This window comes from Carassius auratus, chromosome 5, assembly GCF_003368295.1.
Source record: "Carassius auratus strain Wakin chromosome 5, ASM336829v1, whole genome shotgun sequence".
Lineage (NCBI taxonomy): Eukaryota > Metazoa > Chordata > Actinopteri > Cypriniformes > Cyprinidae > Carassius > Carassius auratus.
Genome location: NC_039247.1, coordinates 7,330,998 through 7,358,564, shown reverse-complemented (window position 1 = coordinate 7,358,564; position 27,567 = coordinate 7,330,998). Strand labels below are relative to the sequence as shown.

General features: G+C 33.9%; 1 protein-coding gene across 4 annotated transcripts in view; it reads right to left on the bottom strand.

Moving 5' to 3' along the window:
• Positions 1–15,487: 15,487 nt before the first annotated feature.
• Positions 15,488–27,567, bottom strand: part of LOC113073062 (PDZ and LIM domain protein 5-like) — a 58,502-nt gene continuing 46,422 nt past the window's right edge. For 2 of the 4 annotated variants that reach the window (XM_026245965.1, XM_026245972.1), the window contains exons 10-15: positions 22,487–22,581; positions 21,242–21,416; positions 17,310–17,490; positions 16,656–16,776; positions 15,726–15,841; positions 15,489–15,642 (exon numbers count right to left, since the gene is read on the bottom strand). In XM_026245965.1, the coding sequence (XP_026101750.1) occupies positions 15,553–15,642; positions 15,726–15,841; positions 16,656–16,776; positions 17,310–17,490; positions 21,242–21,416; positions 22,487–22,581 (778 nt within the window). In that variant the 3' untranslated portion in view covers positions 15,489–15,552. Of the gene's footprint in view, positions 15,643–15,725; positions 15,842–16,655; positions 16,777–17,309; positions 17,491–21,241; positions 21,417–22,486; positions 22,582–27,567 lie in introns of all 4 variants that reach the window. The other 2 variants (XM_026245980.1, XM_026245955.1) reach the window with 2 other exon arrangements.

The following is a 27,567-nucleotide window of genomic DNA, read 5'->3' as shown; positions in this document are numbered from 1 at the left end:
CAAGGATTCCCTCAGAAGTCCCGAAGTGTGTGTGTGTGTGTGTCTCACAGATGTCTCTATTTCAGCGCAAGTCACTGAAGGATTCTACTCACATCTCTTCTTTCACGCTGAGCTTTAACACACACAGAACAACATTCGCTCTGTTGAAAGCTGCTATTGTTCGGATAGATACTTCAGAACAACAGAAGCCATCAGCAAAACTTCCCAACATCACTGATATATCAGCCTATTACACACTAGTGCAATGAAATGGGTTCATCTATCTGAAGAGCAGGATGGCAAAAATGCTAAATCAGCCAAACAGAAGAGCTAATTTTGCAAATTAGACATTTATTTTTTACAACAATATTTAAGGATATTCAGAGTTCATTACGACAAAAAAAAAAAAAATTCTAAAAAAAAAAAAAACAGTTTTGATAGTATGGCAACTAAATTAAATAAATACGTTTAAGTAGAAGTACTAAAATAAAACTAAAAATAAAAAATTATTTTTATTAAAGCTACACAGAAATATAAATAAAAAAAAATGGCCCTGAAATAAAATAATTAGGGCTATATTGAAATATATATACAGTATTTAAAAAACTAGAAAGAAATATAAAAAACTAATAAATATTAAAAAGCAATAAAAATTATGAAAAGTGGGGGGGTCAATTAAAGCTGCGGTAGGGAACTTTTGACGCTCTAGCGGTTAATAATCAGAACTGCTTGCATCTTGCGGAAGAACATTTTAGCCGGAACTACTTCTCTCTGTTTATGTCTATGAAGAATCACAAAGGTACTGGGTTACTCCGCCGCGGTACCCCCGAAGCAATCTAAAATAGTCCGAATATAAACACTTATTATAGGTGCACCCTAGTGATTCAGGACAAGCTATAAACACGGTTTGGAAAATGGATTCATGGTGTACTCGCTTATTATATACATTTTTCTACATTTTGAACACAAACAAAATTACGGACCGCAGCTCTGATTGGTTGTTTTTTACCGGGAGTGATGTATTTCTGCAAATGGCAATAGGACACTGGGAGGAGCCAGAGGAGCTTGATTTTTCACAGAATATCTGTCTCATATTCTACTGTCAGGACATAATGACAGGTTTAACAAATATGTAAAAAATAATTTTTTACAAAAGTTACCTACTGCAGCTTTAAAGCTATATAACAATAACATAAAATGACAAGATCACACAATAAAAGTACTACAACTTAAACCAAATTTAAAATGAAACCTGAAAATACCAAAGTAAAAGCAAATTAAATGTTTTACTATCTTTATTATTGTTTTTTTTTTTCATTTTTATTTATTATTGTTTGTATAATTTTTCTTTTCATACTAGGGTAATTGCTGATTGTTTGTCTTCGATATGTCATGTTTAAACGATGTTATAACAATAAAAATTTGATAACAAAGTAAAAGCAAATTAAAATATAAATAATAATAAAATAATAGTATATAAGTAAAACTAAGCATAGTATATAAAATAGTGTATAAAGAAAACAAATGCTGTCAATTGAATATTGAAACCAGGAATATTCATAGCAGATTTACAGTCTTTAAATCTAAACCTGACCGTTTAGATTTTTGCGCTTGTATTTTTGCCATTCCCCGCATTGCACCACATTTTAATGAGAGCACATTGAGCTTGTGGAAGACAAAGGAGATGCTGAAACTTTATCAGATGGAGGCAGCAGCAGCAGTTTCCCTGTGACACACACGCGAGCAGGTGTGCATGTGAAACGGAAATATACTGCAGCTCAAGGATGCATGATAAATGGGTTATGTGAGGGTTATCCGTCAGCAGTCTATACGTTTGTAAGTTCACTTCATACATGAGAAGACACACACATACACACACATACACACACACACAACAGCGTTGATCACCAGTCCAGCCACTGAGACAGGAAATAATGCATAAGTTCTTTCACAGACGTGAACACTGGAGTTTGGGGGGGGCTGGGGGTGCGGAAAGGAGGTAAATCAATCTTAAGAGCCAATAACGATCATATAAGAGCATAGCAGGGCATCTGTGTAATGTCCCATGTGATAAGTGGATTACAGTTTCTGCAGCAAATGTGAATGGTGCTTACCTGTGCTAAACTCACCAGTATGATGTTCAGGTGTTAAAATATATATATACACACTTCCATTCAATAGTATGAGTTCTTTGAGATTTCTTTATGTTTTTTTAAAAGTCTTTTATGCTCACTAAGACTCACAAAGGCTGCATTTACTGCATTTGTTAAAAAAAAAACTAATATTGTGAAATATTATTTCAATCTAAAATAACAGTTTTCTATTTGAATATATTTCAATATATTTGATGCAAAGTTGAATTTTCAGCATCATTCCTCCAGTCTTCAGTGTCACATGATCCTTCAGAAATCATTCTGATATGCTGATTTGCTGCTCTGAAAACATTTCTGATTTTTATCAGTTTTTTTTTTGTTTGTTTTTTTTTTTTTTGTGGAAACCATGATACATTTTTTTTCAAGATTCTTAGTATGAATAGAATGTAAAAAAAAAAAAAACAGCATTTATTTGAATTTTCTAATTAGATTTTTTTTGTCATTTGCTAAAAGTTTTTTGAGACAGATCTAAATTTTGGAAAACTGATAATTGCTGTGGTGATTTCCAATTAAAGCAAATAGCCAAATTAAAACCTATTCTCTCATTGAATGATTTGGAGACAGTTATCCATGCCTTTATTATCTCTTCTAGATTATCGCAATGCACTTAATATGGGTCTCAACCATTCATCATTGTGTTTTTGCTAAACTACCTCCCTAAATAGCGAAAATGGTTTTGTGTGTGGTAGGGACTGGCGGTTTTACAGTATATTACGCTCAGGAGTAGAAATGTGTCATTTCGAATTACCGTTTATACCACAGCAGACATATTTGGACAACTATGAGTGGACAGAACTGCTTTACATTATTTACACATGAGAACATCAAAGAAAGACGAAAAGCACAGTTTAATGCAACTGTGCGGGTCACAGGTAATGCATATAATGAGCAAATAACCTAAAGTGTGTCTGATACAAATTCAAATTTATTGCCAGAACGGACTAATTTACAATGGAAAGCCTTTATTTTTTCATCATACAATGTGAGACTTTAGAAATAATCATTGAGCTTTTGCTTTTAATGGATCCAGAAATAGACATATACCACATTGTTGTTTAAAATATAAAGCACTATTTCCAGACCACTACCATCACATAAAATTACTCATAACATGATTTAAGATTTGGGTCACACCGCCCACCCGTAGTGGGTGGATTGCTGAGGGTATGTGGCTTTTGGACAATGGAAAAATGACTGCCTTTTACGAGTGTGTGGTGTTTTATACGGTTGGTTGCCAGATCTTTACAGAGAGAGACAGTTTTAATATCTGACAGCCATTAATCATAAAGCGCTCCTGGGATTTAAATGGCTCAATTTCCTCTTGATCTAGATCACTTTTCAGCAAGCGATAATATCAGCCCTACAGACACAAGCAATCTCTCTGTCACTCACTTACATACACACACACACCTGGGTCAATGGGAGGTGTGTGTGATCGTATACTACCTGAGGAATGTGCCGTGATAACATTATTTCCTGCATGATAAATCACTCAGATGAACATGAAGCCTTTATAGACTTTGGATTGGAGATCTCATGCTCTCAAATGCTTTAAATCTGTAGCTTTTCATCAGCTGGGGTTCAAGAAAGCTCCTGGGTCCTGCAGAACTACGGCTGATCCCATAGAAGAAGTAAAACCATGTATGCGATCTCATCAATGTCTTAATTGTTTCATGTAGGCAACAATGAAATAAACTGAGATGTTCCAAACTTTCTTTCTTCTGAAGAAGACAAAAGAAGATACCATGAAAAATGTTGTGGTGCAGCAAACAACACTGGACCCCATTGACTTTCATTGTATACATCAATAAATCAGGCAATTAATTTTGGCAACTTGTTACAACAAAAATGGAATATAAAAATACATATTTTTTTATTAAATATAAAATTAAAATAATTATACTATATAGATATAAAAAGCAAATAAAAATGAAAATACAAAAATAAAAGCTACATAAAAATGAATAAATATAAATTATACAAAAAAATGCTTTTTGAAGAAGATTGGATTGGATTGCTTATTTGATTGGATTGTGAAAAGTAAGAGTTGCATCAAACAGTAGATGTCAAGTGAGTTATATCACAGGAAAGTTATGACATTGTGATTTCATGTCAATTTTAAGTGTTCTAGTCTTGTCGACTTTGTGTGCATGAGCTGTAAACCAGGTTTACTCTACTCACACATTCCATCGCTCTCTCTCATACACACACTCACATCTGCTGTTCGACTCTGGCTGGTCGTTGAGTCTTTCCTGCCTAGTCCCATGACGAAAGGTGGGGGGTGAGGTAAGAATTGGACGCTTTATGCCATATGGTCACACACTCTCCAACTTGAACTCCACATAACACACACTGTCACACAGCTGGACCTGATTAGTGCCTGTGTGTGTGTGTGTGTGTGTGTGTGCGTGTGTGTGTGTGTGTGTGTGTGTGTGAGAGAAAGCTCGCATAGTATCAGGTCTCTCTCTCTCTCTGTTCATCCGTGACATTGGACCTACAGTCATATTAGTGAAATTGTTTTGATATCACACACAATCAAGATGTTCCTGTTGTATACAATGATAATGTGCAACCGATTAAGGACAGGTCAGGATGGTCGAATAGTCAGTTAGTAAAGCTTCATTGCATTTTATTTACGTTCATAGGTTAAATATGTATAGCAACAGGCATGACCGAAAAGAAAACTTTTTTTAAATAAAGATTTCAATGTGTTATCAGAGACATTGTCTCCAATCTTTAAAGCACTGCCACTATAGCCATAATTTTTTTAACAAAATGCCATTTTAGATTCAGATTTATGTTAGTGTGCATTTTTTTTTTATTATTATTCTGGTCTAGACATATGTGGATGTTATGTCACATCTCATGCCTTGCACCACTTTAGGTCTACATCTCAAGTTAAAAATATCTTTAAAATGCATCTTGAGACCTCTAAAATCTGTTGAATTCTGTCCAGCTGATGCTGTTATTCTTAACTAAGACTAAAACTATTAAAAATAATTTCCATTAACTGAGATAAAGTTGAAACAAAATATAAATATTAGACAAAAAAACTTGCCATGGTGACTAACTTAATTGTAAGTGAAGTACTAAAATTATTAAAACTAAAACTGAAATACAAATAAATACACATAAAATGTAAATACAGAATAAATATAAAAGCTAATACAAAATATTAATAAAACTATAATAATATAAAAATGTGAAAACAAGAAAATGTCTAATGCAAAAAACCCCCATAAAACAGGTCTGATCAGATTATACAGGGCTAAGGCCCATCAGTTAACTAGTCAATGATAAATGTATGTCATTCTCGCATCCCTTAAAACAATACCTAGTATACTATATTTTGATCTACTATAACGGTGATTGTTTAACATGTTTTAACAATCATGAAAACAAAAAACTGTAACTTAACAATTTTGACTTTGCTAAACACTGATGACATTGTGTGAATCCAGTCAGTATTGTTTCTTGTGTTTATGGACCAGATGGTTCATAAAAGTCAAAAATCAAGTGTCTGATGGACACAAGCAGTCTATTCCTCGAGAGAAAGTCACTCCTGTTGGGATTACGGTTTAAGTGCTGAAAGAGTAGAGGCCATCAAGATAGTGTGAGTTAACTCCTTATCAGAGCAGTTAAACGTTTCTGTCACTGTATCATATTCCCAGCAGAGGTGACCAAATCTGCAGTGCAAACTTCTCCAGTTAGTTTAAGGAAAAGTCTTATTTTAGCAGTTCAAGCTGAGCCAAATCGACAGCATTTTTGGCATTTTTGTTGATAGCCACATAAAAAAAAATGTCCACTTGTCTTTACAAATCTGGGTTACAGTGAGGCACTTACAATTTAAATTGCTAATTTACATTTTAAAAAGGTAATTTATTTAAACAGCTTTATAATATCCAATTTTAAAACTGTCAACATGACAATGCAGCATCATAAACCCTAAAAATGACTGTAAGAAGATTGATTTAAACATCTTTACACTGTCAAATTGAAGTAAGTTTAAAAAAGAATTTCCTTTAATAAGGCCAGCCTCAAAAATATTCTTGTTTGCTGTAACCCGACCGACCCTGTCAATTTAGGACCGCCTCAAATTTTTTTTATTTACATTTTTTTTTGCTTTTAGTCCGACCGAAAATAATATTAATTATATTTTAGTAAGTATTGTAAATATATAAAAGGTTTGTCATTGTGCACGTAACTTCGTGCCAATAAATCATCAAATATTGGTCTTTACCAATATATTGAATCTTTGCATTCGTCCTGCCTGTTGTCCAAGGATTTACCAAAATATTTTTAAGGATGGCCTAAAATTATAAGCTTGAGAGGGGACTATCTGTTTGCCTGACCAATGGCATTGTCTATTGGAAACTTGTTTGAAAACAGGCATTATTTCTAATGCAGTGACACAGAGATTTTTTAGTTATTATAAAGTGTAACTCCAAAATATCACAGTACAAACTGTCCAATATGATAAGAAGACCTTCAATTATTTCCTTAAAGGGGGGGTGAAATGCTATTTCATGCATACTGAGTTTTTTACACTGTTAAAGAGTTGGATTCCCATGCTAAACATGGACAAAGTTTCAAAAATTAAGTTGTACGTTTGAAGGAGTATTTTTGTTCCAAGTTTTGTTCGAGGGCAAGACAACCCTGCACAGATTACCAAAAAAAATCGACGGAGTTGTGCAAGTGTTTTTGTTTGCTCCCTGCATTTCGAAGATGCTTGTTTTACAAACAAGGCCCAGTTTGACGCCGGATTTGCACATCGTTTATTTCTTAAGGATAATGCAATCCCAACGAAAAAGGGTCACGATCGTGTGTTGGAACCGCATGCGGTGAGTAAAACTGCTTCAAATATCTCTGTGTTGTTAACTAAGCTATAGGCGCATAAGCACATCAAGTAAACAATATGCGATGTTGGCATCAAACTGCACTTTCCACATGTAACGTTACAGCTTAAAAAAAAAAAAAAGACGACATAAAGTGGAACTTAGTCATTTTCCAAAACCGCTAAGCAAATATATACAGTTTCAGTACATACCACATAGAGACGTCGTTGCTGATGCTGCTCTTGTTCAATTTCAGCCTCTGGATCTGATTCTGGATCATAAATATACACTGAATCTGACTGTAAGCCATGGTTTGTTTTGGATGTTTTTTTTCTCACGGTGTCACAGCTTCCAAACGCTCTCAACGCAAAAGCTTACACACGCTCGTGATTCTTTAGCTCCGCCCACATGTCACGCCTCCAGCGGCTCGTGTTTTTCCGGGAAAAAACGGTACAGACTATCTTTCTCTTATGAATATAATAAAACTAAAGACTCGTTGGAGTTATGAAGGATGCAGTACTACTCTATAGGTACTCAAGATTAACAGGATATTGAGTGAAAACGAGCATTTCACCCCCCCTTTAACAAAAAAAGTATTGTGGAGATACAGTAATGATGAATCAGATGTTAAAGGGGTCATATGATGCTGCTAAAAAGAACATTATTTTGTGTATTTGTGTAATGAAATGTGTTTTTGTGGTTAAGGTTCAAAAAACACATTATTTTCCACATACTGTACATTACTGTTGCTCCTCTATGACGCATAAATATAAAACCATGTCTGCATTTGTGATCGGAAAAATGACCAACAACAAGCACAATACACCAACTGTTCTCAATTCCAGTCCTCGCGCCCCCCAGCTCTGTAAAATGTACATGTCTCTTTTTGTGCAATACAACTTAACCACTGATTTCTTGTTGTGCCCTATTTTTTAAGGCCAAACAATGTATTTTCGATTTTCACAATGAAACATTAACAGCAAGAATCAAAAGTTAAGCCTTCTTACTTTGCGTGAACATTTGGGAGTCAATATGCAAATCTTCCCACATAGTGATGTAGATATGTGGGGGCGTGTTTAAATCAGACATTTTAGAAGGACAAGGACGAGTCTTAACTTTTATAAAGAATATCTCTTTGGGTTTGAGACTTTAGTCTTTGCAACTTTACAGATCTTTTTTATGCACCAAAGGCTTGTAACACTCAAAATTAAAACTTGAAATCACATCATATGACCCCTTTAATACCATAGTATTTTGATTTACAACATGGTATTAAATATTTACCATTTTCATATGCCATGGTAGTTATGTGGTACTTTGGAAAGTAATTTAAAAAATATACCTGTCTACAAAAACATGGTAGTAAATCGGTTTTACTGCATTGTAACTTTATACTGAATCATGTTGTTAAAATATGTTAAGACAGAAAACGGTGAAAAGTGTTGGTTTCATATAAACGTCCTATATAGGAATAATTTATCATGGTAACCATAAGTTATCCTAAAATACCATACCAACTAACTACTAAGTTACTAGACTGTATAGATCACAATAAATGAATAAAAGGTCTCCTAAATATGCTCTCTTTGCAATATACAGTACAGCATTAAATTATTTCGGCGGATATTTACAATGATAAGTGTTTGTAATAATGTACAGTGATACAAACCGTCATCAGTACGCATCGAATTAAGGTTTACAATTCATCGTAATCAATCTGTTAAAAGAGTAAATAAACCATGAGACCGGTCCGAATCGCTTCCCCCCGCTCATAACGAGGTGACTGGATTCTTACCCGTTCTGAGGTGAAAGTGTCCGTGAGTTCTTGCTAAAAAAAAAGCGCCACAGAGTCCTTGTGAGTGATGCGTCGGTTCAACACAAAAGTCTTCAGTGTTTGTCAACATCAGCAGCTCGAGAGTCGAGACGCGCGTGAACTACCGAGGGCGCGCTCACGACGCCGCTGACTCGACAGAAAGACTGAACTACTTCAGGTGATTTTAGGGAGAAAAAAATAATTAATTAAATATGTGAATGCAACCAGGGGTAGTTCAAATATTTAGTTAATAAAATGTAATTATTGTAACAAATTATAGCAATTTATTTAAATATTAGTTCATAGTTCTAGTTTTACTAAATTGAAAAAATACAAATAAATACATTTTTATTGTACTTTTTTAGAAAAGCCTTTCTAGGGACCTGAGATGCAAATTAGCTTTTGCTATACTCGTTTTGACTGGGATGTTTCTTTTGTACTGTCCATATACAAATAAACTTAAATAAAATACTGCATTATGAGTTTTAAATACAGAATGTTTTAGATGACTAATTATATCAGTCATTTTAATATTAGTTTTTGAATTTGAATTTTGAATTATATTATATTTTATTTTTATATGTTCTGTCTTCACCTTAATTTTAGTTTATTAAAAGTTAAGTTATAGCAATATTTATGTTTTTGTCTATATGGCAATGACTATATAGTTGTTAATGTATTTATGTTTATTAGTTTTAGTTATTTAGCATTTCAAGTTAAACTAAACAAAATGAGAATTATGTGCCCTTGGCAGCTGAAATAAAATATAAAAAAATAAATATTATTACAAGCATATATATAATTCAGTTAACATTTATTTAATTTCAATCAAGATAAATATTTTGATAGATAACTAATGATCCTGTATATGATTTAATTATTTTACATTATTCTTCTTAAATCTTGTGACAACATGCCCAACTATTTAAAAAAAAGTACCAAAACAAAGGCAATGCCATGAGATACTCTTGGAATACCATGGTATTCTCTGAAGTACCTAACAGTACCATGTAAATACCATGGTACATAAGTATAGTAATCATTCAAGCAGGACCACAATAAATATCAGTGTAGGCCTTCCATACCATTACTAAACCATGAGTTACGTTTCCCCTTTCTAGTCTAGAAGCAGGAAAAAAGCATAACTTTTTGTTATGCTTCATCCTGCCCCTAGACTAGAAATAATTTTTATAGTAAAGAACCATTTATATTGCACATACTATCAAAAACTTTAAGAACTTACATAATTTGGCTTGTTAAAGGGTTAGTTGACCCAAAAATGAAAATTAGCCCATAAATTACTCAGCCTCAAGTCATCCTTGGTGTATAAGTCTTTCTTCTTTAAGATGATATCTAGTCACTAAACGTCGACACTAAACTTTTTATATCCTAAAGAAAATGCCTGCTACACAGTTACTAAGGAACTGTAGTGGTTGCTAGCACAAAATAGTCCATCCTCAAGCCTCTATGATATTCTCATTGCCAGATATGCTCCATTCAATCCTTTAATGTAAATCTGTGGGATTTTTTGCCTGTTCTTATGTTCAGACTCAATATAGGCTACAGAGCAATTAAGGAGTCATTCATATCTGGAGCAAAAACACTGCAGGATGAATTCAAACTCTAAAGTTTGTATTCAAGGTTCACTTAAATGACTTAACTCAGTTATAAGCAAGAAAAAAACGTCATTTAAATAGACAATATGGAAGAACCGAATCTTCTTTTTTTTTGAGACATAAAAAGGATCTATTTATCCATCAGTGTCTGTGGATCTGTAAACCTACGGTATATTTAGCTCAAAAACAGAATATGTACCTCTATTACTACCCCCCTTTTTTGTATTACATACATTTTTAGATATTAAGAAGAAATCATAATGTCCAGTTCTCCATTCAAGTTCTGTTATAAATGTTCATAATTGGAGGTCAAATTTAAAGAAATAAAAGACTGAAATCAAGGGGACAGCAGAGTATTGGCATTCAATTTTTATAAAAAAAATTGTATGAAAGAAAACAGGAGTTTATTCATTTATTTATTTTTTGAAAATGCAAATCTAATATTTCATAATCATTAACGAAATAAAATTTATATAAAACAAGCATTTCATATGATCGCAGAGAATACACTTCCCTTCAATTCACTTTCACAAATGCATACAATTTCCTTCTACTATGAAACACAAAATGTGCGGTTTGGAAAAGACATGCAAAAGTGACAAAAAAAAACCTCCATGAGTCCGTTTTCTGCTATAAATTCCTTTTTTGTTCATTTAATTTCTGGTTGCATAATTATTTAAGAACAGCTGAACATTTGACGAGTTTTCATTTCATTATGTTACTTATTTAATACTCCTGTAACCTCTCAGGAGATATGTTGTGAAGTTTGCTATATAAGTGTGCAACAACGTAAGCCTTTTGATAATATTTTGGCAATGGAGCGCTGCAAGAATGAGTTCTAAAACCTGGAAACTAGATTGCATTTTTGCAACTTCATCATCCTAAAAACTTAATTTTTTTAATGTCTGAAATAAGGTCTGATCAAGATATTTTCATATTTTATTCTACAACATAAAATACATCAGTAATACTACTCATGATTGTTTTTACCTTTTATGCATCTTGTGCTAAACAGTGGCTAAAATGGGACAGCAGAAGTTGTCGGGGACATTAAACTTTGTCAGTGCCAACCAGAAAAATTTATCCAACCAGCTTTCACAGACGTATTGTGTTTATAATGATATTTACTAGTTTTAAAGGAAGGCTGAAAGAGTTGTCAGAAGCTGTTTAGATTGAATAAAATGTGCAAGAATGACTGTTCGATAAGAATTAAATGTGTAAGAATCATACTTTTGTTGGTCACAGAGCTTAATTTCTGCAATGAACCAAAATCCTACTGCTTTTTGTCAAGGGAAATGTGCATTTCTTTTGCATTTAAGTCCTTATTTTATTAAATAACACACAATTTCAGTGAAGTGAGAAGATTGATAGGCAAGTTCTCCCAAAAATTAAAATTCTGACATCATTTACTATGAGTTTTTTCTTTAGCTAAACATATTGTACTGTAACAGAAGATATTTTTAGGAATGTGGGTAACAAAACAGTTGCTGGTCCCCATTCACTTCCATAGTATTTTTTGTCCATACACTCTAAAAACTGCTGGGTTGAAAACAACCCAATTTGGGTTATTTTGACAACCCAGCGCTGGGTCAAAAAGGGACGAACCCAGCGCTGGGTTGTTTTAACCCAACCAGTTGGGTTATCATATTTAACCCAGCCTGCTGGGTTGCCTTTTTTATGGTTTAAAATGACTATATTGCAGGGTTTAAAAAAACAGAGCGGGTGTTTTTTTTATCACTGTATTTCAGAAGGAAAACTACTGTATTTAGAAAATGTTCGATATCATTTCGCATGCGCTTGATAAGGCAGCGTTTGTGCAGCCGTTACCGGAGAAACCTACCTCTCCCGCTCTTAGCGCCTCCTGCTGGCAGAAAATAAACTCGCAGAGTGCAGCCATGTGGGGAAACGATGCATTTCTACGTTAAAATTAACCCAAATTGAGCTAGGCATTAAACCTTCAAATGTTGTTCATTTTAAATATCACTTTTACACACAAATAATAATTACCAAAAGGAAAATATTTATTAAAAACAAGAGAAAAGTCAAAAAATAACATGATAGAAGAAATGCAGAAAAGGATGGCATTAACAGCTACAGAGTTCATAAATAAAGCATTGAACATTTGATGAATATAACTTAAGATCAAATTGGACTTTGTTCAATTGTATATATTGTATAAAAATATACGAAAACACATACAATAAATTTACAATTAGTTTTTTTTCCAACTATTCTGGCATGACAGTACACAAATAAATCACAACATTAACTTTGATATTATAACCTTTAACAGACGCATGTGTGTGTGTGTGTGTGTGTGAAAGAATGTTAGCAGGTGTATGAATGACAGAGTGTAAACTTTTCTACTAAACACAGAAAAAGCATTTAACTTTTTTTTTTTAACAAATTATACACTTACAGTTTGTTTCATTGTCCATGAATACAGATCATGCATCACGGTCAATTTTCATGATCTCTTTAGCATAACTGATGTAATCATGAAGAAACCCCATCTGCACAGCATGTGACATCTTCTACATCATCCAGGGCAGCGTCCTCCTTTAAAACCACCGCTGCATCAGTTTAGGGGAAAGAAGATTCTCCTCTCTGACCAGGATTCATCCCAGTCACCGCCTGTTCTTCATCAGTGGCCTAAGAGAAACACATTTGAAAAAATTAAACATTTAATTAAACTATCCATTTTCAGGTAGAGGTGTATTCACATCCGTAAGGATAGGTAAATAATCGGTTTTAAAGTTTCAACACTTTGTGTGGTTGTTTAATGTCTCAGTCCACCACAGCTCTCATGAAGTCTATAATGGCAGCACTAGTGTGAGGACATGCAATATTGTTTGAATAAATATTGCTTTCAGAAAGCTTCTTTACTGAAACATTAAAACAGTCATGACATTCACATACCTCACAAATGTTCATGTACGTGGAGGGCTGCTCTTCAAACCGTTAGTTCACCAAATAATTTAAATGTTTATAATTTACTCTCCTCATGTTTTTCCAGACCCATACAAACCCTGTTCATTTTTTGGAAAACATATGAATATATTTAATATTCTCTTTTTGTGTCCTCCATTGCTGGTCTGGGAGACCAATAATTTATTTTGAACATACATGTTTGCTATCATATAATTTAAGATGTATTCATATATAAATATCAGAATTTACTTCTACAATAACTCTATATTTATGAAGCTTGAAAATACAGATTATCTAAACTATAAATGGATTAACAAATATTATGAGAAAACTAAAAATATATTAATTTATGTTGTAAAGACAGACAAAAGTCTTATAGGTTTGGAATGACTTGAGGGCAAGTAAATGATTTTTTGTGTGAACTTTACCTCTAAGAGGGAAGACCAAGAATAATGACTCTCCAAATCAGACAAGACAACTCCAAAGTTGGTTTGAGTTCTGCAATAAAAAACACAGACATCAATGGTCTTAATGAAATGAGCACGTAATCACACTGTTGTTGCATCAAAATGTGAAGTAAACTGGCAGGAGACAACAAAAAAATTTATTTTCTAAAAATAACTTACATAAAATCTCAAGGGAATGATGATCTCCCATGTCTCTTGCTTTTAACATCTACAAAAACAAAAAACAAACATTATTTTACTCTTAGTAAAAAAACAACAACTGATAACATGAAATTATGAAGTTTACTTGCCTTAAACGATCTTTCCCTCTCTTCAGAAGAAGCTGAGAAAACCACCTCCTCACACAAGCACTTGTGTGTCCTTAACTCCAGTTAGTTTGAGTTCTGCAAAGAGGGACATCAATGGTTTCAATAAAATATTAACATATACATACATACATATATAAAATCACACTGTTTTTGCATCAACATGTGAGGTTAACAGGCAGGACACAACAGAAACATTAATTTTCTAAAAAAAAAAAAAAGTAATTATAATTTAACTTACATCAGTCTCAAAAGAATGAAGTTATCTTGTCTCTGGATTTCAACATCTAAAAAAACACACACATTATTTTAGTCTTAGTAAAAATAAAGATAACTTGATGTTATTCTGAAGTTTACTCTCCTTAAACCGTCTGTCCCTCTCTTCAGAAGAACACCTCCTCATCCTCACACAGGTCTGTGACTCCTCACACAAACAGCTTCTGTGTCTTTAACTCTCGGCGCGAGGACAATGAAGACAGGAGCTGGACAAGTCTGAAACATTACATGTAAAACATACTTTTAACAGTTACCACTTCAACAGCCTCAAAATAATTATGCTAGTCTTTACTACACAATGCCGTTTCCTTTAGAAGACAAACATACATTCAGTTTAACCGCGAAAAAAAAGACAAATTCACATGAGCGTAACCGTGACCATAACCGTCTGTTAACGCCTCAAAGAGAACAGATAATGTAAAATCTTATGTAAATATGACAAAATACATTCACACGTTATATTAAAAGTACATCCTCCGTTCAGTAACGTTACATGAGGCAGTTAAGACCTCCGTGTCCGAGGCGAAAACCGCGTCCGTTTTTTTTATATAACGTTAGATATAACGTTAAGCTCCTTTGTTTCCGCCTTTCATAAAACCTTCCGCCTTTCATACAACCGGGTAAACAATAAAAGATAACTTTACATTTTGAATACTTAACGTTACTTACCATAGTCTTTCACTCGCTTCTCGCTTCTATCACGCTGAGAAAATGGCGGCTGCTCGCACTGGAGAGACGTACGATTTTGACGTGACGTGCGTGCTCTCCTTCACGTCCGCGTCCTCAACCCACCCCCGCTGGGTTAAAAAAGATAGTTATTTTCAACCCAAACTTGGGTTAAAACATCCCAAAGTCCTATCCAACGGCCTCAACCCAGCAGTTGGGTTGAAAAAACAACCCAGCGTTTTTTAGAGTGTACACAATTTTCATTTTTGGGTGAACTATCCCTTTAAGACAGACAGATAAGAAAGAGAAAATATGCTTATTTGATTTAAGAAAATAACACTAACACATGTTTCAAAAGTGCTGTTATCATCCTTCATTCAAACCATATCAGAAGTGATTTTACTTTGAGTATGAGTCATTCATATCTGAATATGTTAATTTGTATTTTAGTTAGTTTTTTTTGCTCAAGCTTCCACAGTCACATTCATATTTTGCATTTACAAAAATGTATTTATATTTTGAGATTGTGAGCGTGTTTCTTGCAAAGCGGTTTGTCCTTTTTGGAGAAGAAGGCCTGGCCCTCCAGACTGACGCTGCACACCTGAAGAGAACACGGAGTACATTCATCACACAACACTCGGGGAACACACAAACACTCACAGATGAGCCTGAACACACACTTACTGCACACACGAAGCAGGTGTCGTGCCAGGTGCCACCCAGGGCCTCCAGAAACTTGTCTCCTGCTTCAATGGGGAAATCACATCCACGGCAGCCCGTCCCAAACAGACTGTAGAAATCTAAACCCACAATTACAAAACTATTCATCAACAACTCAGAGTCACTTTAACTATCAGCTTTGTCTCTGGTGTTTCTTCTACAATAAATGAGCTATAAAATTAATGTGGATGCACTTCCATTCAAAATATATTTTTAAAGAAACTAATGTTTCACTAAAGACATTTACAGTATGATGTTACAAAATAATTTTATTTCAAATAAATATATTTAAAAAACTTTCTAAATATCAAGGAATCCTGAAACATTGCATCATGTTTCCAATTGTTCCATGTTTCCAATTTCTGAAGGATCTTGTGACACTGAAGACTGGAGTAATGATGATGAAAATTCAGCTTTGCAACACAGGAATAAATTACATTTTACAATACATTAAAATACAAAACAGTTATTTTAAATTGTAATAATATTTCACTACTTTTATTGTATTTTTCATCAAATACTTTTCCAGGAGAAACATCTGAGACGCCCCCATTTATAAAAGTCTTCATTACTCTGTGCTTAATCTCATAACTGTAAATAATTTATAAATCTTTTTCCTTTCCAATGATTATTGTAGTTTTTATCTGTCAGTGTGGTACAGTATCTATGTGGGATGTTCTTCATATTTTTCCATTATTTTAGGGATCAAATCTCCAGAAGAAAAAGGTGTAGTCTGCTACACCGTGAGGAGCATCCAAAAGCCTCATGAGGAACAATGGTCATGAAAATCAATACAGGAAATGCAGAAAGGTTTGTATAGGAGGTAAGTGGTATAAAATACCAGAAATTTGGTATAAAAATAATAGAAGTAGAAAGTAACAGACAAACAAATACCCCTCTCGCAGTACGGCTCTCCATCCTCGAGGTGAAAAGTATTGTTTCTTATCGGTTGCTGGCAGGATGCACACAGGAAACAATACACATGCCAGGTCTGCTTGAGCGCATTGATCACTTCCTGTTAAACCTAAACATCATCATCTTTACATTTACACTTGTATTTGGGCTGGGTAATATTTTTTCATGATTTTAATAATATGCTCACCAAAGCTGCATTTCTTTGATCAAAAATGCAGAAAAAAACATTTAAAATTTAAAAAAGCTGTTTTCTATCAGAACATATGTTAAGATGTAATTTAATCCTGTGATCAAAGCTGAATTTTGAGCATCATTCCTCCAGTCTTCAGTGTCACACGATCCTTCAGAAATCATTCTAATAAGCTGATTTGCTGCTCAAGAAATGTCTTTATACTGTCACTTTTGATCAATTTAATGCATCCTTGCTGAATGAAAGCACTCATTTCATTCACTGACCCCAAACGTTTTAATGTACGAGCAAATTAATAAAGACCTGGATGTTTAGACCGTCCCAAAAGATATATTAATGTCTCTGTGTGTGAATATATTTGTATAAACGAGCCAAAAGCTCAAGCATTTGACAGGCAGATAGAGATTGAGTGTATTTTATGTTTGTGAAACACAGTCACGGACCCCCAGGATTTTGTAGTGGCAGCGGGCGCAGGTTGGAGCAAAGAACTCCTCATAGCAGTGCTGGCAGTAAACGGAGCCCTGTTCCTCCACAAAACCCAGCTCGCTCAGAGACACACTGCAGTGAGCGCACGTGAACTCCTCCGGGTGCCACGATTTCCCCATCGCCATCAGGAACGGCCCCCTGAAACACACATACATGCATGTGAATGATTAAAAAAGGCAACAAGATTCGTGGTGTTTTTACACTGAATGAATGTTGTGTTGTGACGGTGCAATTTTTGGTCCAATTTTCAGTTTACTCTGGCAAAGTCAAGCCCACCTAGACAGAATGAAACCGACAAGCCAAATTAACCAGAATCTCCATCTGTCCAAAAGTAATAAGAGCTGTAGAGTCAAACCTTCAATGGGTTGCACTGTTGTATATACACCATCTTGGAGCTGAATTCCAATGAATAAAAATCTCAAGAAAACTGAAAATGATGCGTGATATTAAAGGGATAGGACACATCAAATAAATTAATCGTTTCATCATTCATCATGAAAGTCATTATTTACTCATCCTCGTGTTGTTCCAAACCTTTATGTGTTTTTTCATCTGTTGAATACACAATAAGATATTTTGAAGAATGTGGGTAAACAATCAACTGGGTCAACTTTTGTGTTCAAAAAACAGAACAAAGGAATTCAAACAGGTTTGGAACCATAAATAATGACAGAATTTTCATTTCTGGGTGAACTATCCCTGAGGTGCGGCGAATGATCGGCTACCGATCACTATGGGCCGATATGATTATTGATCTGCAGTATCTAAAAGGTCGATCTCAAAAAGCGATCTCAAGCTGATGACGCTGCCGTTAGAGGTTTACATGCAGCACCGTCTAAGTGAAATAATTATAAATGCTGAAGTTGAGGTATGCTACAGTTTATATTTCTTCAATTAATAACTTATAAAGTCATTTGAAAACTTTCTGTGAGACATTTCACAAACAGGAGTGATTCACTGCACGTGATCTCTCTTTCTCTCAAAATGCGCAAATGGCTTCAAATCACATACACTATACACTACACTATAGCGAGCTGCACACTGCACAGTTGACACAGGAATCGTCACTTGCCCAATCGAGGCAGTGTCGTATCGTCACTAAAGTTTATAAATAGCATTACTTTTTAATTCTTGCAAGTTTTAAACATTTCTCCTGGAGACCGTGCGCTCATCCACACTCACAGTATGTGCACATAATGCCAGGTCCATTTGTAGTGTGTATGCAGTGCATTTTTCCGTGCTCATGTGAACAGATTAAAGCATTCACACTGCACACACTGCAAGCATATTGCTGCGCTGCAAGTGCTGAATTAAAGTAACAGCGAATTGTTTGGGGTAAATATGAGCATGGATTGACATGAACATGTAGTGATTATACCATAATTTATGCATTTATGCATTTTATGCATTTATGCATTTAGCAGACACTTTTATCCAAAGCGACTTACAGTTATTCAGGCTATCAATTTTTATCATATAATGAAAGTCTACTGTGTTTCACAGTCAACACAGGCATTGGCTTTTTGGCTAGGTTTAAAGGGAAGAGCACTTTTAGATAAACAAGAAAAAAACTGATGGCACTCGTGGAGTTAGCAAAACGAAGTGCAGGATTGTTGTAATAAATAATTAAATGCAAAAGAAAGGCAGTAGAGCTGACTGTTTCTGTCAGTGGCAAGTTTTATTTTAGACTTTTTATGATAATGTAAGAAAAGTAGTTTAAACATTCTGCCAATAGCTTGAGCAACTCAATATATAAATCTAGAAGTAAATGCTAAAGAAAAAGCATTAATTTGTTTCTTATATTTATTGCATTTGAACATGTCTATAAAAGAATGTATTACTGGACTGTGTAAAAAAAAGGAATCACAATGCTGGAGAAGCATTTTAAGTAACAATGTTTGGATTTGAAATCTAATTAATGGATAAATGTTGTGTATGTAGGAAACAGCCATGGATCAGTTGCAAACACACAGTCACCGCTCGTGTACCACACAAGGACTGCATGCTCAGTGCAAACAGTATGTGTGTGAACCTCACATACAGCTCACGTAATCAGGCTTGCGCTGTGTGTAAGCTATTGTGCAACAAATTAGCACCTGCATTAAGACATGCTTTTTTGGGCGTGAAAAAATGGCACCAATATCAGTAATTTGACACGTGCAAACGTTAGTAAATCATGTTGCATAATACATTGACAGGGAAAATCCTACAATATTCATATTCAATAAGATCAGGCACGAATTCTCTTTTTAGTGCTAATTCTCTTTACTGCACGTCTTTAGTAAATCCTGAAAATGCGCCTACTGTTTTAATGGCAAAAGACGGTTTGCGCTGGCATGAAATATTTTACACAGTAACTTCAAGATTTTAAGTTAATATTTCAATAATTCAACACCACATTTACATGTTCATAGTTAAAACAATATCATCAAACATATCAAACCTTATTTATCGTTGAAATCTGTCATTGTATTAAAAGTTAAATGTACAATTTCTGTGCCATCAAATAGTTCAATTATATTATTGTCCAGCAATATGTTAAAATTATATATATAGTATTTTAACTGGGGACAGTTAACATACAGTACACTCCACTGATCTATAGAAATTATTTGATTTATTATATAATTACATAGGTTGAGCCACAAACAAACAGACTGTAATTCCATTTGTTGCCACTAGTTGTGCATAAATGACCTTTAATCACTAATGGCTTCAGCAAAGATCTGAATCTCAGATGTAATTCAGTTTACAGAGAGTCTGGTGTAATGTTTACTCTCATGTGGAATAAATACTCAGGGTTTCATTTGCTAAATGAAGATCCTAATTACTGTCTTACACACACATAAACAGGTACTGTAACTAAGTCTACGCTTTCCCATCTCACTTGACGCCGTGAGTGTGTTATATCTGGTGTGTGTTACGAGGGGTGTGTGTTTCTCGTTGAATAAAGTAGCAGCGGTTCGCTCTGTGAAAGTAAGAGGTGAGTTTAGAGTGACTACTGTTATTAAATATCGCTCTTAAGCTAATCATGTCATTTTCAAAGTGAAAGAGAGACTGAGGAGGAATGGACAGGACAGTCGGGTCGGTCACAAAAACTGTATGTGAAAAAAAAGATTTTTTTTACATTTATATAAATTACTATAGTTTGTATAAATTATCCATAGTTTGTTAAGAATAAGAATTGTAAATACATTGAAAGAAATAGTCCATTTAGTTTGTATTAATTATTTTAATATCAATAGTTATTTATATAATAATAATTATAATATATGTAATTATAACAATAATGATAGAGATAATGGAAGAAATATTCCATTTATGGTTATATTAATTAATTAGAAATGCATTTGTGATTAAAAAAGTATCTGAATTTTAATTTTGTAATTTTTTCTAGTCAAATGACAGGTTTTCTTTCTAAAAAACCTTAATTTCTTTGGGAATAAAGATAGAAAGACCAGATCATCTTGGATGACATGGGGGTGGAAATTTATCAAGAGATTTTGATTCTGGAAGTGAACAAATCCTTTAATGACTTTGTGATTCTGTGAATACTCTGTCCTGTAATAATGTGCTAGAGGGGCAGAGAAGACGAAATGTCATTGTCAGTATTTTTTTATTAAAATGGGAAAGCTGACAACAACAAGGAAGCAAGAGTACCAGATGTTGTTAACCATGTTTACAGATTTCACATTCAATTTGCCTTTTGCATGTTTTATATTCTGCATATGTTACAAAAGCAGTGAGTTGCCTATCTGGAAAGGATTGTAGGGAGACCCAGGCATAATCCTCACACAAATGGAAGGCAGAGGCATTATGTAGCCTTCTAAGATATCTTATTTTGGACAAATATAATGTAAATGCAAAAATTGAAAACTAGTTTGTGTACCTGATAATCAAGTTGCAGTGAGCGCACACAGGAGTGCGTGTTCCAGCAGGGATGTGTTCTGCCATCTGGACCAATGAGGCTTCGTCTTTGGGGTGTGGGCGTGGCATGGGACGATCCAAGGCGGGGCCTAAAGGAGTACTGTTGCTCATGACACCAAAAGTAGGAGTGATGAGACCTGCCAAAGATGCCAACATACACAAAAACACAAAGACTCTTTAGAGATTCAGTGCTTCTTTAGGTGCCTTTAAGGCCAGTGCACTTTAAATATATCCGATCTGCTAAGTATTATAATTATCAAGTAAAGTAACCCTAAAACATAAAATGTAGTAACAGATATGACACAAAACACAGATATCAATTAGTCTCCTATACCAAAAAAAAAAAAAAAACTTTTTAATTACAAAGAAGTGGCAAATAAAATAGAATTAAACATAAAATTCTGAAGTAGAACGAAAGAAAGTTTGTTGTAATGTTGCAATAATGTTTGTTTTATTAATACAATTTTACTCTAAAGCAGAGGAATGGCAGGGATTATTATAATTAACTAAAAAATAAAACTAAATAGAAGCATCAAAAACAATTTCATTATCTCTCTCTCTCTCTCATATATATATATATATAGAGAGAGAGAGAGAGAGAGAGAGAGAGAGAGAGATACACATATAAATATAAATATATATTATAAATACACATAGACACACACAGTATATGTTAAACTTTTATTTTATGTGTAGCTGCCATTTTCTTATTTATATACACAGTCATACATTTTTTAACTTGTTAGTACTAAAAAAATCAGTTTTAGTTTAATAGATTTAGTTAACTAGTTTTAGTTTAGTGTAATAAAAAACATGAACATTAAAAAAAAACTAAAAAATAATTACAAAAACATGCAGCGATATATCTGAAAGTTTAAAATCACAGTGAAAAAAAAAATAAAATCGAAAAAGAAAATATAAAAACAAATTCAAATTACTAAAAATAACTATAATAGTATATCAATGATACTAAAACAACTTAATATAATAATACCGGAATAAAATTTTGTAACAACATCTTTGCACCAAACTAAAAAAAAATTTTAGATTTCGTATGTATTTTTTTAAATCGATTCATTGGTTTATAGATGTGTCTGAACTTTAGATTTGTAGTGTATCTACAGTTCAGTGATCTGCCACAGTGCTGTGGTCAGTATGTGGACAGAAGAGAGACTGGATCTTCTGTCATGAAGTGATATTACTGTACCTGATGTGTTTCGCACAGGTGTTCCCGGGGCTTTGATCATGGTCTTAACGGGACAGGTGACATGAGCGCTGGGCTGAGACTCATCCAGCTCCTCACTGAGAGACCAAACACAGAGAGAGAGAGAGAGAGAGAGAGAGAGAGAGAGAGAGAGAGAGAGAATTATAAGGGAAAGACAAGAAGAGAGCTAGAGAAAGTAGTATGCAGTGTGTACACTGTGTGCAGTACTGTATATGAACTCCATGCATGCAGGAGTCACATGATGTTGTGTGAATCTTATGAAACCTGTAGAAATTTCCTCAAAATAAAAATAAAAGATTATAAGCTGTAATTCTAATTTATGAAATGTCTACACAATATGACACATTGTATATGTGTCTTTTGTTTAAACTATTGTTCAAATTTGTTTCTCATTCTTGACTGAAAAACTGGATTAAGAAAAACTCTAATGATCCCTCTGCAGTGAATGGGTGCCATCAGAATGAGAGTCTGAACAGCTGAGTAAGCATCACTATAATCCACAAGTAATCCACACTGCTCCAGTCCATCCTGAAACATCTTGTGAAACAAAAGCTGTATGTTTGTAAAAAAAAAAAAAAAAATCCAATAAAATGTTTTTTAACCGTTGCTTCCAGCTAAAATATGAGAAATGTCTTTCTCTAGTGAAAAGTCGTCTGAATCAGGAGAGAAATATGCATAGATCAAGCTCTGTTTACAAGGACAGTCCAAAACAGCTCTAAATAAATATGTGGGTGGATTTTAATTTGACAGGACAACACCAGAGGAAGTGTTATTATGGAGTATGGGTTATGGATACTTTGGCCAGAAGTGATGGGCATCTTGATGGATATCTTTATGACAAACAATCAGCTTTTTTTCTCACAAGACATTAGTTGGTGGTCTGGAGTGGTGTGGATTACTTGTGGATTATTGTGATGTTTTGATCAGCAGTTTGACTCTGATTCTGACGGCACCCATTCACTGCAGAGGATACATTGGTGGGCAAGTGATGTAATGCTACATTTCTCCAAATCCGTGATGAAGAAATAAACTCATATACATCTTGGATGGCCTGCGAGTGAGTACATTTTCAGAAAATGTTCTCTTTTGGGTTCTGCATAATCATTGCATACTGCGAACTGTTTCAGTGTTTAAGTATGCAAGATGTAGTATGCAGTATGCTAGTGCTCCACTATAAACAGCCAAAGCCACACACAGCTCATTTCTACTGTAGGCTACCTACAGTACAGACAGACATTCCATCACAACACTCATTAAATACACAGCAGGTCTGCTTGTGCCGTCCAGCAGCTTACATTTAGTGAGGCAGAAAGTGAATATTGATGGACAGGAAGACAGAAGCTTGGCTCTGAGCATCTAGAAATGTTGGGTGGCCGTCACAAACGCACGCATTCATACCCACACACACCATACCACCCTGATTCTCAGCCACACAACTGCTGTCAGTCTCTCCTGTCTAATTACAAGCCCCCGGAGACTGAATGATGTGGAAACGGCAGCAATAGAAACCGAAAGGACCACCGTTCTGTTCTTCTGAATATAGAAGATGATGAGATATTCCACACTGAAACATCCACACATTCACAAAAACAGCCACACTCATAAACCTCAGAAAAGAGGTTTGTAAAGTTTTAAGTGATAAATCAACAGATCTAGAGTTGAAAATTAATTCAGGAGAACTGACTTCATACAAATCACAGCAGCTGATTCAAAGATGCTGCTTTGCAACAATAATGAAGAAAAGTAGTGAAGAGAAAAGATCCTACAGCATTTGAGACAAACATACAGTATATATGTATTTTTTATTATTATTATAGTATATTTTGTTATATTTTGGGACTCTACCTAGTAACTTAAAGACAGCATTATACTGTATGACATGGCTATTATCATTAACTAAAACCTTAACCCTAAAAAAAATAATTACTTTAAATAAAACAATGAAATAAAGATAACATGAAAAATTAAATAAAATAAAACAAAACAAAATGCCTATACGTATTTTAAGCTAGCTATACCAAGACATTTCTCAATTTTGTTTATTTTATTTGGAAGTACTAGAATAATTAACAATAAATTAAGTAAAGTTAACAGATGAAAATATAATAAATACTATACTTATTTTAATATATATATATATATATATATATATATATATATATATATATATATATATATATAACAAAATATATATAAAATATGTAATATAGTATATATATATATATATATAACAAAAATGACAAAGTCACGCAACAAAATTACTAAACTTTAATATATTAAATGTTAATAAAAACTATTCTAGCATTTCAATGATAATGCATTAATAATGGCAATCAGAGGAAAAAAAATTAAACTGGCAAATGCAAAGTATATAATAACAATTAATTAATAATATTAATGTATTAATGTATAATTGTTTTTTATGATTTCAGTTCAAATTAAATTCATTGTTTCACAGACATAAACTGCATTGCTAAACATTAATTAAAATAATTTATATTTATTTTTACATTTGAAAATAAATTATTATATTATTTAATCATTTTCAATTCAGATAGTAATGCCATTCACGTATTAATATACAGTACTGTATGTATGTACGTATTTGTTTGTTTGTCTGTTTATTTGTTTGCAACAAGTCCAAAGCACCATTTTAGTAACGTGGCACATCTACATATAAGGAATAAGGGACATCTGTAAATAAATGCTCTTCCTTGAGCAGAATTGTTTTATTTATTTTTTGCTCAAGGAAGATTGTGCAAGCATATAGGAAAAATAAAAAGATAAGTGACGGTGACAGCAGATACAGCACACACAACTGAATCGACTTTATTCTGTGCAGATAACAAATTGAGACACACAAACACACAGAGGCACAACAGAAAACAGACACACTTATAAAAGAGATCGTTACTGCTCTCAGCCAATCAGAATCATTACAGAGCAAATAATCCAATCAGAGTGGAGCAGCACAGCAGGCTAATCGAATGAGAGAGGAGCAATCAGCCAATACACAGGAAGTACTCCATCGCACACATCCATGAGCAGAGGAAATCTGTCAGTGTGAACATGATCACAGTGATCTGATCATTTATCATTATATATACTGTATGTGTGTGTAGTATGGTTTATGAGGAAACAAATGCGTATAATGACATGGGTACTACAACATAAACATGGTTTATAAGGACACTTCCTGTGTCTCCATTAAACAAAAGGCTTAAAAACATAAAAAACTGTGTTTTATGAAATTCAAAAATTGCCAGTAGTTAGGTTTAGGTATAAGGTTTGTGTAGGGCAAGAAAGACGTGTTAAGGTGTTACATTGTGTCACCTCGTCAGTATAACAAGCCTGTGACAAAGGCACTGGTTGCATCCAAAAACTGAAAAATGCTGCCTTCGGAGGACGCATTGCAAGGGAGGAAGGCATTAAGGCACGTCTGAATTCAGTGTTAACTTCACTTCCTGTCTCCTGAGATGCCTTCATCTGACCGATTTCAGGCAGCATAGATGTATCCTTCGCACAAGGTTACCCCACAATTTTGATATCCCACAATCCTGTGCGTTCCATTCCATGATAGATAAGCTAAAAAAATAAAGATGGCATCTGAAAGTTGCGGTCAGTGGTCAGTTTGTGTGTTAAACTGTGTAGTATTTCTTGTTTTTATGTATGTATTTGTTTTATAATGTTCTTAGAAATGCCCAACCAGGGACAGGAGTTGAAAATTAGCACTAGCTATAAACTCTGTATGCTGCACATCAGTTACAGGCTTTGTATTGGTCCCTGTTAAATAAACTTTAAATCAATAAAATAAATAAATAAATAAAGTATGATTTTTATCAACGTTTCCCTTTTTATGTAATTTCTAATATTGCAGTAATTAAATATTCACTTAGTTATCACCAAAGCTCTCTATATTTTGCTGTAGATCATTAAACCATTACTCTGCCTCCGAAGTCTGTCCAAAATCAGTTTCAGGAGTTGCCCTTGTGCAAAAACAATGCCTGCAAAGTCATTGCCTCATAAGGCAGCAAGCAGCAAGTCATCTGCCTACAGTTTCATCTGCTGAGAAGAACGAATCCGTGCTGCTCTCTAGTGGCGACACATCATCATGAAATCAAAACTGATCCTATATAAACATGATTAAGACATATTCCTGGTGTTAATGTGCACATTCCATAATTCTAAAGCCATATTTGTGTGCAAAAATACAATAACAAATATCAAAAATGTCTTATTCTTTACAATATTACAGAAGGTATATGTGCAAATTCTGTTTTAGGTCGCCTAGAACTGTGAACTGAAATAATTGTGTTCACAAAGTTGCAAAAGACACACTTTTTGAAAAAGCCACTAGTTTTAGATTGTGTGGGTCTGCTTAACCTGTCCATTATTACCAGTACTTATGTAACTGATAGGCTAAACATCATGACTCTTCCTTAAAAACATTCACTGAGGGACATAGAGAAAGAAACCGATAAAAGCACTGACACAAATAAGGAGAAAATACAAAGCAGAAATTCCTCAGAAAATACAGGCCACTTTATTCTAATTTTACTACATATTGAAAACTAAGTGAGTAAGGAATTAAATCATGAATTAAAATAAATAGTATGTTTTCAAGCAGTTCTGGGTTTAAACAGCATCTGTGGCAGGCTTGTCGTAGAAAATAAAAATAAAAATGCATACATAATCTAATTTTATGAAAATAAACATCACATTTACAGTAATGCACTTACAAATGAAGCCTATAGTATAGAGCACTAATTAATCATTAAAATACAATTTAAATAACATTTAAAATATAACAATAATGCATAAAGCTGTTAACATTTAAAACTTGTATCATGACCATGCAACTAACTAGATACATTTCTACTCAGAAGAACTAATCATTTAAACAAAAATAGCAGTTAAGGACTACAAGAATGAAGCATTTCCACAAAAATATGAGCAGCACGTCACCACAGAACACTGTGGAAGTGCATTACTGTAAACGCTGCATCACTGTGTTTTGGTTGATGGTTGAGGTGAAATTATTTCCATTGTTAATCGACAGATGC